This window comes from Danio rerio, chromosome 8 (genome assembly GCF_049306965.1).
Source record: "Danio rerio strain Tuebingen ecotype United States chromosome 8, GRCz12tu, whole genome shotgun sequence".
NCBI classification, from domain to species: Eukaryota; Metazoa; Chordata; class Actinopteri; order Cypriniformes; family Danionidae; genus Danio; species Danio rerio.
Genome location: NC_133183.1, coordinates 54,104,404 through 54,116,825, shown reverse-complemented (window position 1 = coordinate 54,116,825; position 12,422 = coordinate 54,104,404). Strand labels below are relative to the sequence as shown.

At 36.0% G+C, this 12,422-nt stretch overlaps 1 protein-coding gene across 1 annotated transcript; it reads right to left on the bottom strand.

Moving 5' to 3' along the window:
- Positions 1-2,649: 2,649 nt before the first annotated feature.
- si:ch73-211l2.1 lies at positions 2,650-11,958 on the bottom strand. Its single transcript, XM_002663206.8, has 2 exons — positions 11,886-11,958; positions 2,650-4,246 (listed from the first exon to the last, which is right to left on the bottom strand). Exon 2 carries the CDS (start codon positions 4,235-4,237, stop codon positions 2,927-2,929), a length of 1,311 nt encoding a protein of 436 aa, XP_002663252.1. The 5' UTR covers positions 4,238-4,246; positions 11,886-11,958; the 3' UTR covers positions 2,650-2,926.
- Between the last annotated feature and the right edge of the window lie 464 nt (positions 11,959-12,422).

The following is a 12,422-nucleotide window of genomic DNA, read 5'->3' as shown; positions in this document are numbered from 1 at the left end:
AAAATGTTGTCTATTTTTTATCTGAAAAAAGGTGATCTCATGATAATGGTAACATTTGTAATTTCAAATTTGGAAAATGTTCCAAACCGTGGCTCAAATTATTTTTATTAATGTGTATGTGTGTGACAACAAACAAGTATGTAATATGTCTGGTTACTGCATTTTTCAATCCAAGCTCATTGAGGGTATATACCCAGGTCTACATTTATGTGAATTGTGAAATATGTACCCAGAGCCATCTCTTCTTGCAGTTTTTGTTTTTGCAAATTCACCAGAAGCTGCTGTGTACATTTTTGATGTCCTCAAATTTCTTTCATATGACATTTTCACATCCACTTCTTGTATAAATCCACCAGAGGCTGCACTATGCCTTTCAGCCAATCAGCTTGCTGTCAACTGACTGACTGACCCACCCAGCCACTGTCTTCCCTAAAACCAACTGATAGTGTTTTCAAAAGCAATATACAAAGGAAAAGCCAATGTGGCTGTTATTATTTATTTTTGCATTTGTTTTACCTGGTTTCTAGAACCATTTTTCACCAGACCCAAACCCTGTTATTTTCTGCTCAGCTCCACATAAGTCCACATACCAAGTCCATTGGCATACATGGTAACTGAGCAAACTGGTAACACCAGAAAAGCCGGCCATACGGAGGTTTGCTGAAAGTGGTAAGCGGTAGTGCAAAAGAAGAACAGAAGCTGTCATACACACAAAATCCAGCCAAACGTAGCCTCAGGTATATATTTGTGGTTTCCCAGAAATGTAGACCTGGGTATGTATCCACAAATAGCCTTTGTTGGCATTTTTATATTCAGTAATATTCCTCAAAATGAGATAATAGTCATATATTATACTTATGTGGATTCAAAATCATAGCAACGTTTACAAAAAGTTTTGAGAAGCCAGGGTTTTCAAGAAAGCACATTGCATGGAAATTACTCCTATATTTCCAAATGTTTCATGAAGGACACCCAATGTGTGTGAATGCTAAGGGTGTAACAAAACGCGTATTCATATTTAGACTAAAATCTAAAAAGATAAAAGAGAATAAGTGTACAAAATGTATTCAGTTCAACAGTGCTCCACAAGGCATCCCAAATGACGCGACAGGCAATATGCTGCCTTGCCCGCCCACCTCGAAACACTACTCCAGTCAGGCAAACGCTGCACTAACTTGCAAAATGGCTAGTAATGGTAGTATAATCCTCCTATAACCAACAGCGGGTCTGGTGTTTGGGAGAACTTTGGTTTCCTTGTAAGTTATGAGGGGTGATGACAAGAAAGTGGTGGAAAAAAAACAATGACATCTGGTATGACAGTATATGACAGTAAGCATGTCGACTCGTTTACACTGACATCATGGAATCAGTAACTGGAATTAGACGAAAACAGCCAAAATTTTATCTATGCGACCTCAAAATATATTTGGGAGCATTTGTGCAAGTGCATAAAATTGATGTTGTGCGACTAGTTTTCACAGCAAAAATGTTTACCACATACATGAAATTAGAAGGTATTCACGCATTAAGCATATTTGCAGCTAAAAACAGCAAACGCAGCACTCAGAAATAGTTTAAAACAGTTGACATGTCAACTTGCTGCAGTAAACAAAGCCCGCAATGCTTGCCCCACCTACAAGCTCTTCTTAATGGCCCACTGCGATAGAACAGAACGCAAATGGATTGGTTGTTGTCGCGCGCATACTGAAGAGCAGTGTGGTCGCTCACGTTCTGATCAGCTGTGTTGTTGCGCGCGTACTGTAAAGCGGGGGGAGGGGGGTGGGTTGCGCGTGAGCACTCAAGTGCTAAAGAGCATGCATTCACCAAGATAAAACTAATATTGCAGCACATGAAAAGACTGTTACTTCTACTAAGGTGACGCATACACATAATAAGTTATGTCAACATTATCTGTGCAATATCAGACAGCACCCGTGAGAACAGCACAGTTATTATTGTTAATTCAGTTTATTTCATTCACATCAAGCAGTGCGTGCAGGGCCGGTGAGCACATGCAGATTTTTGTTTATTTGTTAGTTGTGATTAGAGGGTAAATATATTATAAAATCTGTTAATATAAAACATGTAGTAATGGTGCTCATAATTTTTGGTAGGTGCAACTAAATTTTGTCTGGTGCGCCTAATTTTTGAAGTTAGGAGCACCGGTGCAACCAAGAAAAAAGGTTCATTTCGAGCTCTGTGAGAACTTAATCTGAAGTGGAAATTTTGGGTTTTAAGAAAATGTTAAATGTAATAGAGTCCCGTTACATTATTCCTTCATAAGCCCTTAATTACTGTGCTTTCAGATCCACTAAAATGGAAGGTGAGAGTCAAATCAAGCAGATCTGTGCTGTCTGAAGTAAAAGGTGGACACTCATCTTTCTGAAACTAAAAAAATACTTTAAAATTTATTAATATTAAGTTCCATATAAAAACTAAATTGTTCTTTTCTTTTTATTTATTTAACTACTACAATATTACTACTATTATTTTTTTATAAGCAGCTTTTTGACTTTAAGTATAAAGAAAGATTTTTTTTTTTTTTTTGCTGCTAAGCAGAAACCCCAGAAGTACAGTATAGCACTATCACTGTTTAAAGTAAAAAAAAAAAAAAAAAAAAAAAAAAAAAAAAAAAAAAACAAGATCATACTTTTATGATGTTAGTTTTAATACATTTAAATCAGGGAAATCCTCTGGCTTTTTTTTTTTTTTTTTTTGCTGTATCTTATCGAACTAAACCATGACTTCTTTGAACCGTTACATCCCTAGTAAATGCATAATTCAGCAAAGTAGCACTTCATTATTTCCACTTATTTGTGGTAGCCTCAATTGTTTAGTTTAATTATGTTGGGGCATTTTTCCCTCTTGTAATTTCTTGTTAATTTTTGGTGCCATTTTTTTTCTACAAATTCCTTATGCAAACATCTCAACTGGAATCCTTAAGTAGTCCAGAAAGTTTCAAAGTTCTGTCAACATTTGGTATCAGATCTTTTTCAAAGTCCCAGACTCTTTTGTCTATGAAGAGTTCCTCTTTGGTCAGACTCCCCTGCAGTGGTTCTCTCACATGCACAATCCTACATACATTAAATGGAACATGGTAACTCTCTCCAAAAATCATCAAGGAGGAATGCACTGATGTCTGCTCCACCTTCCTTGGGTTGACAATCATCTTTGCGGGATTGTAAACATTCTTACGTTCAGGTTCTCTGTAAATGTGCTCCATGATATTGATTCCAGCAATATTTTTCCATTCTTTTCGCTTGAACTTCCCGCTGTCCTCAAATTGTGTTTTGGGGAATACGTGGTTCTCTATGATGAATACTCCTTTACTGGGATCAGCAGACTGGAGGTCCTCCATAAGAGACTGTAAATTTGAGTATTTGTATGGCATGATGATCTCATCGATGTCATTTAGAAGAACATATCTGGATTGATACATGTGCCTGTAGATGCACTCGTTAAGTGTTACTAACTGACCATAATAATGAAGATCGCCTTTGTGTTCCTGAAAATTCCAGCCTGAGGAGGCATTCAGAAACTTGTCGATAGGCCACGAAACAATCTCCAATAACCCTTCTGATTCATAATGTTTTAGAAGCTTCTTCAAGTCTGGACCAGAGCTGGTTTTATAGATGACCACATGCTGTATGCCCAGAAGTTTGTACATCTCCATAGTTTGAGCAAACTGCAGTATGTTGTTGTAGCTTCCAAAAAGGTTGGAGATGCAAACAGTGAAGTTATACTTGAAATTGTCTGTTACCACATTATTTTTGATCAGCAGATAGTCAATCTTGAGGTTGTATGAATTTTTTGTTGGATGAGTTGTTATGAGAACATGTGATGCACTTTGCATGTTCTTGCCTTTACAAATCACATCTGAGACATGAAAAGGAAAGCCAAAATGGTCGGCGTGTATCTGGACCTCAGTCTCAACAGTTTCGCAGACATGTTCGGGGGTACAGTAAACACAGTAAAGTGGCTGCAGGTTGTTTCTTTTTATTATGCTGATGACTCGAATGGCCCCGTCCAGTCTGTGGTCAATAAAGGCAGAAACCATGAAATGCTCAGAGTCTTTAATGGGCGTTATTAAATGTGAATCCTCTTGGATTTTGATTGTATTCTTTTTTAGATGAGTTGTTATCGTTAGAGTATCCTTGTGTTTCAAAACCAATGTGCTAAAAATAGTGGCCATACATGATAGTAGAAGAAGCACTGTAAATTTGTTTTTGCTTTCCATCTTCAGCTTCTGTGAAGTAAAGCATACAAACACATATAAAACACACAGCGATGACATTTGTAAACAATCTTTAACTTTGGTTAACAAAATTTGAGTTATTGAATTTAACTTGACTTTTTCCATTAATCATCAAACCATTTTTTGTTTATTAATAAATCAAACACGTTTAAACACAACAGTACTGTTATAACCAAGCACCTTAAAGAAAGTATGCATTAATGCACTCATTTGAAGTTGCTTAGGTGATGTCAGGTTCTTATAACAAAATTTACAATGATTAATATTATTTTCATGTACTTTTGAGTAGGGAATATTAGCAAGTAGCAAGGAATATAGGCAAGTTATTTTTAGGTTCCCTCTCAGTCGATCACTACAAGTTTATGTTGAGTTGATCGACTAGGGGATTAATTCGAAGCATCAATCATTATGATTTGTATAAAAATGGGTCAGTAGAATGCATATGAAATTGGCGAGCATGGCTCTCACAGGTGTAGCCACTCTGCAACTAGGAGTTTAAAAGACTGCCTGTGACAAGAGCTCATTAAACTTCACTTCAGAGCCTCACTCGCAGATGAGGTGAGAAGATCTACTCTGTTCCCGCTATAGAGCTGGGAACCATAACTGCCCTCAACCACGGGCTGGCAGCACCCCAATCCTCCTTAAACAAGCAATTTCCTCTTTCTCTGGATGTGCAGTTTCAGGTGTGGCAGGTAAGGGACTTGCTGCCTTCCAGCCCACAGCACCAAAAAATATTGCCAGTAGCCATAAGACCACCTGTGGGATCCTTGCTCCTGGGCTCCCCACCTCAGTGTGGTCCAGCTGATATGGGAAAATTTCAGGGAAGCCCATGTCAACCTGTTTGCCTCAGACCACCCATTGCAACAATTTTATTCCCTGGCCGAGGGCAAAGATCCTCTGGCCCACAGCTGGCCCCAGGGCATCCGCATTGGTCCAACCGGATCTGGTTCATAGAACTCAATCTTTGCAATGGCTCCTTCCTGTCGGACTGCTAAGGAAGGACCTTCTTTCTCAGGGACAGGGAGCAATCTGGCAGTCGCATCCTGCACTCTGGAACCTCCATGTGTGGTCTATAAACATGACGCGGAAGACTTGGGTAACCTGCCGGCTTCGGTGGTTAACAATAACCAAGGCTAAAGCCCCCTCTATGAGGCAGGCCTGTGCCCTGAAGTGGATTCTATTCGTTGAGTGACGCACTTATTGCAAAGAAGCTTCCCAAACTTGCCCAATCTGTGTCAAGCTTTCTTTCCTTCAGGTTAAGTTGACTAAAGGCTTATGTTACGACCATTTCTGTTTACCATGAGTTGGTGAACAGTAGGGAAGCATGACCTGGTCATCCGGTTCCTCAGAGGCACTAGACGGCTCATTCCGCCTTTTGCTCCTCTCATACCTTCTTGGGAACTCTCCGTAGACATCCATTCAAACCATTCAACTCAGTATCTTTTAAGAACCTGTTGCTTAAGACAGCTTGTTCAAGAGGATCGGGGATCCTTTGAGGTATTTTCGGTCAATGAACTCTAATGTTAACCTAAGACTCAGGCCCGACTACCGAAACTATTTCCCTATCAAGGTAATTAGAGCCAGAGACTTGGATGGTTACACCTTTAGTGGTGCTTGATGTTCACGCTACCCGCTTGACACTCTGCACCGAAAACTGCCAGACATGTTCAGCTGCTGTGGGGCTTAGGATATGCTCCCCTTGTTTATCAACTCAACATAAACTCGTAGTGATTGAGGGGGAACGTCTTGGTTACATACGTAATCCTTGTTACCTAAAGGAGGGAACGGAGACATTTATGTCCCCCTGCCACAGGAGTTGAATCAACCGTTGCTGAATGCAGGTGAGTTCGGTTTTTCAGCGAGTCTATTGAGCTTCTCTTACAGGTCTTTTATACTCCTAATTTTAGAATGGTTTCATCTGTGAAAGTCGTGCTCGCCAATCTTATATGCATTCTGTTTTTTATATAAATCAGAGTAACTAGTACAGTATAAGAGTCAAGTAAGTTATTTTGTTTCTCATAGCAAATATGGAATTAAATGTAGTCCTTTTCCTTACTTATTTCAAAATTTTTCTTTTTTTATAGTGATGCTTTTAAGAGCAATTTTACATTGTGTTCTTTTGGTCAGCTAACTATGAAAGTTTCCACTGTCATAAAACTAGAAAGAACTACTATGGTATGATTTACGTATTCTCCAAGCCTCTGTTAAAGCAGTGAAATCAACGTGTCCATATGTCCTTTTGCACAGGAAAGTCTCTTTTTGAGACAAAAAATGTCGGGAAGGAACTTCTATAGCTTTAGTTGAAATTTTCTATAGCTTTAGTTATAAATTTTAGTTGGAAGTACATAAATGTATTGAAATAAAATTCTCAACAAATTCCAGTTTATGTGGGCTTGAAGCCTGATTTACTTCTGAGTCCAGTGATTGGCATATCATGGCACATACCTTGCATGTAGCCATCGCCTTTGTGAGTCAATTTACTTCTGCATTGTATGTGTGCTGCTCAGGCGATAACATCTCTGAAACAGCAGGTAGTGGGTAGAGTATAATTATTATTATTTTGAATATATTAAGTTTTTAATTAACTCGTTAATTTTATTGACTGAAAACCAGATAATCAAATAAGCATACTCTTGTTTTACACAGTTCCTCAGGTCACACAATTACTAATATACAATTATATGTCAAACAATGCCCAAGAATTCTAAATAATATTTGCTCTAGAAAATGTAGAACAAGATATTTTGATTATTTAGGTGGCAAAAAAACACAGCCTCCCATTCCAAAACATCCCAAAGGTGACGTATTTGACTAAAATCTGGTGAGGACATTTAGGTATAGTGAAGTTACTGTTAATGTTGCAGTTAATGTTCAAGACACATGTTTGAGATGATCTAGGCTTAAAAGGGTGCATTATTCTTCTAGAGGTTGCCAAAACAAGATGGTCATAAAGGGATAGCTTTGGTTAGTGTGTGATGTTGATAAGTATGCAAGGTTACAATTCTGAAAGGTCACAAAGCTGGAACTCTACTCCACAGGGAGATATTATGATAAAACATTTTTCAGCAAACAGCAAAAGCATACAGTAAATGTCTAATTTGTAATAAAGTATTTTCTGGAAATTGTAAATTCAACCATTACTCATTATGAAGGATACCAACACAAATGAATAATGTCATATTCACTATAACAACATACACGATCAGGCAGTTGAACGGCTGGTCTAGCAGCAATGTAGTTGGTGTAGAAAGAGTTTAGCCAAAAGGCAAAGCTTGAGATTTACTCGTCAATCTACATTCCGACACATATAGGGTTGTGATTTTTGGGTCCCAACAAAAATGACAAGAGGTCAGGTACAAACAAACAAACAAACAAAATAACTTTCCTTCAAAGGGTAACAGGGTGCATGAAGGCTTGAAGGAGAACGATTCTTCCTCCACAAAAAAGTCAGTCAAGGTGGCTCAGGCCTGCATTCATATCTCTTTCTCTGTTTGTTGTTATCACAATTTTTAATTTGCTACTCCTTTCTTGTATGACTGAACATGGCTGTTTTTCAGTATGTACATACATGTATACATACATACATACATACATACATGTATATATGTTTGTATGTATATACATATTAGGGATGCACGATATATCGGAGGCCATATCGTTATCGGCCGATAAATGCTATATTTAAGATTTTCGTTATCTATCCGATGTCTAAATTAAGCCGATATCTTTAAGCCGATAAATTACGTAATTGTGGCCGCGCATGCGTGGGCGGAACATGTTCAGACTTGTTCATGAATCTCTCCTCACACTGATTATTCCTTCAAAGTCCGTCATTTCCTCACAGGGTATTGCTGTGTGTTGATAACTCCGTAAGTAATCATTATCCTTATCATTGTAGATAGGTTTGATTGAGTGCCATTGTGTATTTTGCTTCAAATCGCCTCAGGAAAAAATATTACATATGAAAGCTTTTCTTGCTCTGTCTATTTGTTGTGTTAGAGATAGCAGGGAAATTTACTTATTTTTCCAGGGCCGAATAATATTAGTTTCGGAGTTAATTCTTTTAGTTGCAGCCGGAGAATGAACGAGGACCCGAAAAAAGCGCTCCTCTTTTCTGTTTCTCCCTCTTCGCTTCACACACACACAGATACACCAAACTGACCTGCACACATGATGCGCTAAACAAAAACTTTACGGGTTTTTAATCTAATATAATTATTTGTTATTATCAACGCGTTTCTTGATGCTCATTTCGGTTAATTTTTCTAACCGACAACCGCCGCTCATTAATCGGTTACTAACGGTTAACTGGTCAGATTACTATTAATTTTATATTAAACAAATTGACGTGTCTATTTTGTGTCTGACACATTAAATATTGCATTTTAAAATACTGATTTATTTTCATATGCTATATAAAATAAATAGGACTGCCCTAAATTATTTTCACTTAAATAATTAATTTATATTACAAACAAAAATACTGACTGATTCTTTTTAATAATCGGCATAGCCTGCTTTTTTTCCAATCATATGTTTTTTCTTCCGTCAAATAAAAATCGCTGACTTCCTCAAATTGCTTGCTCCACGGAAAATATGCCTTTATTTAATGCCCCACTGTTATTATTATAAATCACAAGATCTTTTTACATTTTCAATAGAAATCATTATTTTAAAGATTATGTCTTGCTATATGGTTTCCTCTCCCTTGCGGTTCAAGTGCGCGCTGCGTGATAAAAAAACAACAATGCGCGCATATGTTGACTTTTTGTAAACAGTTTTGTTGTTTAAATATGATATTGCACTAATGTGCATGAATGCTTTATAAGCTGTAAAATAAAAGGTAAAGCCTATTTGTTGCGTTTATGACGCAGATCCAGGTCAACATCAGCGCTGGTTTGGCATCAACACGTCTGTTAAACAGCAATATTCTTCTTCCATTTTGCTTTTTTGGCAAATGTGTCTGTAGGCATGGGTTATACGTTATCATCCCGCAAATTAAATATGTCTTGCAGTTGAACAAGGGGCCGAAAACAAGGCACATCTCACTGCATGCCTTTATGTTGACAAGGAAAAAAGAAGAGAAGAAGCGCGGTCCTCTTATGAAACGACTGAATCAGCTGGGTATCGATTGTGCAAAAGTGTTGCTGTCTGTGTTGTTACAATTGTAATATTTAATAATATTGTGATATTCAAGATTTGTACATTCATACAGCTCTGGATAACTTAAAACAGCGATTAGACCTTCAGAACAGTGTTAATGCGTCCTGAAGTAAAGCGAAACGGCTATAAACTCCAGCAAGATAGAGTGATTATATACAGAGCCATAAACCTTTATCTATAAAAAAAAGTATAACTATAGAAACTGTTTTCATCTTAACTGAATGCTTCGTCAAGTTTGCTGGCCTCACGCATCGCGCACCTGTCAGTCAGTCAGTCAGCACGTAACGCCAAAGGGTTAAACAGATAGCGCACAGCACTATACGGTTACAGAAAAGCTTGCGCTGTTATGATTGTATCAAAATCCGAGGGCAAATCTGCGCCCTCACAGAGGTTTATTATGAACTTTTTATCGATCATTTTCCCCACGATTGACAGCAAGAACGAACACAGAAGCGTTGATGCTACATGTGTTTAAAAGAAGTTAAAGCGCCAAAAAGGATGAATTTAAGTCACTTTTTTAAAAATAATACATTCTGTATATAGCTTATCACTTGTACTGTGGCTCTGAACTGTCAAAACACCTCTAAAAAAATGCTTTTTCGGACGTGACATATTTGTACACATGTACATTACTGTAACCCATTTTATTCAAGAACATTTGAGCTGGTTTTAGTCCTTAGCTTTTTAATTTTCATCTTATTTACAATATATTTAACTTGCTTGTTAATTAAATCCCATTTCGTTATTTAACCTTTTTAATTCTATGCAACAGTCAATTTGCATGTTAATTTGCTATGAAGAAAATGAAATAATGTATTTTTGGCATGCTCATTTGTGTGAAATCGTGAATATAGGTTATATATAATTGAATATATAATTTTAAAACCATAGCTTTTTTGCTTTGAGTAAAGGCTATTCAGTTCAAAAGAGCGGAGTTTCAGCTTTTATGAAGTTTGCTGTATAAAAATATAACATTTTGAAATATTTATAATTATCGGCCTATATATATCGGCTATCGGCCTCCAAGTCTGAAGAATTATCGGTATCGGCCAAAAAATCCATATTGGTGCATCCCTAATACATACATACATACATATATGTATATATATATATATATATATATATATATATATATATATATATATATATATATATATATATATATATATATATATATATATATATATGTATGTATGTATGTATGTATGTATGTATATATATATGTATGTATGTATGTATATATATATACAAATAAAATATTTAATATTTTATTTTACATTTTTTTATTTATACAAGCTCCAAATAGAGATTGTTAAAACATTAAATTGAATATTAACGTTTATCTAACAAACATGTGTCTGTAATTATTTAGACAATTCTTTTAGCATTCCCTTTAAATTGGTGTAAGTATTCCCCACAACTGTGTAAAAACCTGATGTGAACCACTGAATGCTGTTTATGTGCTCTCACTAAGAAAATATTTGAACTTTAAAAATATAGTACACAGGGTTATTTTGTAAATACCATCACCACAATTTTAAATAGAAAAACATAATATTTCACAGATCACACATTGGTCAATTTAAAAATTGTTTAATCCTGATTTCAATACAGGGTATCTGCAGGGACTTAAGAGTCTTTCTTTAACGGGTCTTAATGTTCCTTTGTTTATGTATAGCTACCCAATCTGGCCATTTACATCCATACAATTACCAACATTTCATCTTAATAAAACGTTTAACTTTTTATTTACAAATAGCATTTAGTTGCGTTCCTTACAGTAACATTTGTTTAAAAATTCTCCATTTATTTAGTACGGAGGATACTGACCTTGCCTCTATACTTTTTATTATGAAAATATTATTATTGTATTATTAAATATTAAATTATAAATGTTTTTGATTGGGCAAGTGAAAATCTTTTTTTTTTTAACTGGTATATTTAAAAACAAGCATTTAGCCTTGTATAAGTCTAAAATTTAATTCATAATGCTACTAAAATATCTTAGAAAGTCTTAAATTTAACTTGGTGAAACCTGCAGAAACTCTGCAATAGTGCCTGCCATGTGCTCTTTGCATTTATGTTTGCAAGTTGCCTTTTTGCTAAAAAGTAGTAAGTCTGTCAATTATGTTACCATTGCTCATTAAGGGTAACAGTGTTGATAATAGATAATGGTACACACATTACCTAATTTGTCAATAACAGGTAACAAACTATACGTTTGTTTTCCTTAAAAATAAAAAAAAAGTTGTTTGGCAAGCACTGACATATTAAATATAGTGGAAATAATTGTTCTTTCCTCAACTTTTTAAAATGCCAAATTATAGAATCGTCATATGTTACAGTATTTAATACATTAAAATGCTAAAACTAAACTCTTCATAAAATCAGCGAGCCAATTATTCCTTCCTACAAGCAAATAATCAAAGCAATAGAAACAGACAGCTGATATAAGGCAAACACTTACGTGCTATTTAGGATACCCTTCCTTGTCTTATTAAGGAGACCGCTTCTCCGGAGTCTGGAGATGGAGACTGGTTAACTCGTTTAATTCCTTTCCGCTTTTATAACTGCAAAACCCTGAAATACGCGGAGGGATGGTGCGAATCAAAACACACTCTGCATAAAGAGCGCGAAGCACACATGTTGTATGTCATTGATGTGTGGGCGGAAGTGCAAAAGACACGCTTAACAGTTTAAAGACAGTTCATCATCTAAGCCAGTGGTTCTCAAACTGTGGTACGTGTACCAATAGTGGTACGCAGGTACACGGAGATATCAAATGTGTCATACAGTATTTATATGCTCCATATATTTCAAAATTTATCAAAAATGATTTATATATCAATATGACATATAATAATATTTATTATATAACATGTAGCCTATATTTCTGATGTCATGATGAGGCAACATTTCCAGGTGTTCATGAATTGGCTACTATATATTAATACTTTACATTTCAGTATAGCAATTTTCTTTTTACTTTTTACGAACATTAACC

What these genes read in the sequence shown, in the direction of transcription:
- si:ch73-211l2.1 (XM_002663206.8), bottom strand. Translation starts at nt 4,237, where the DNA reads ATGGAAAGCAAAAACAAATTTACAGTGCTTCTTCTACTATCATGTATG.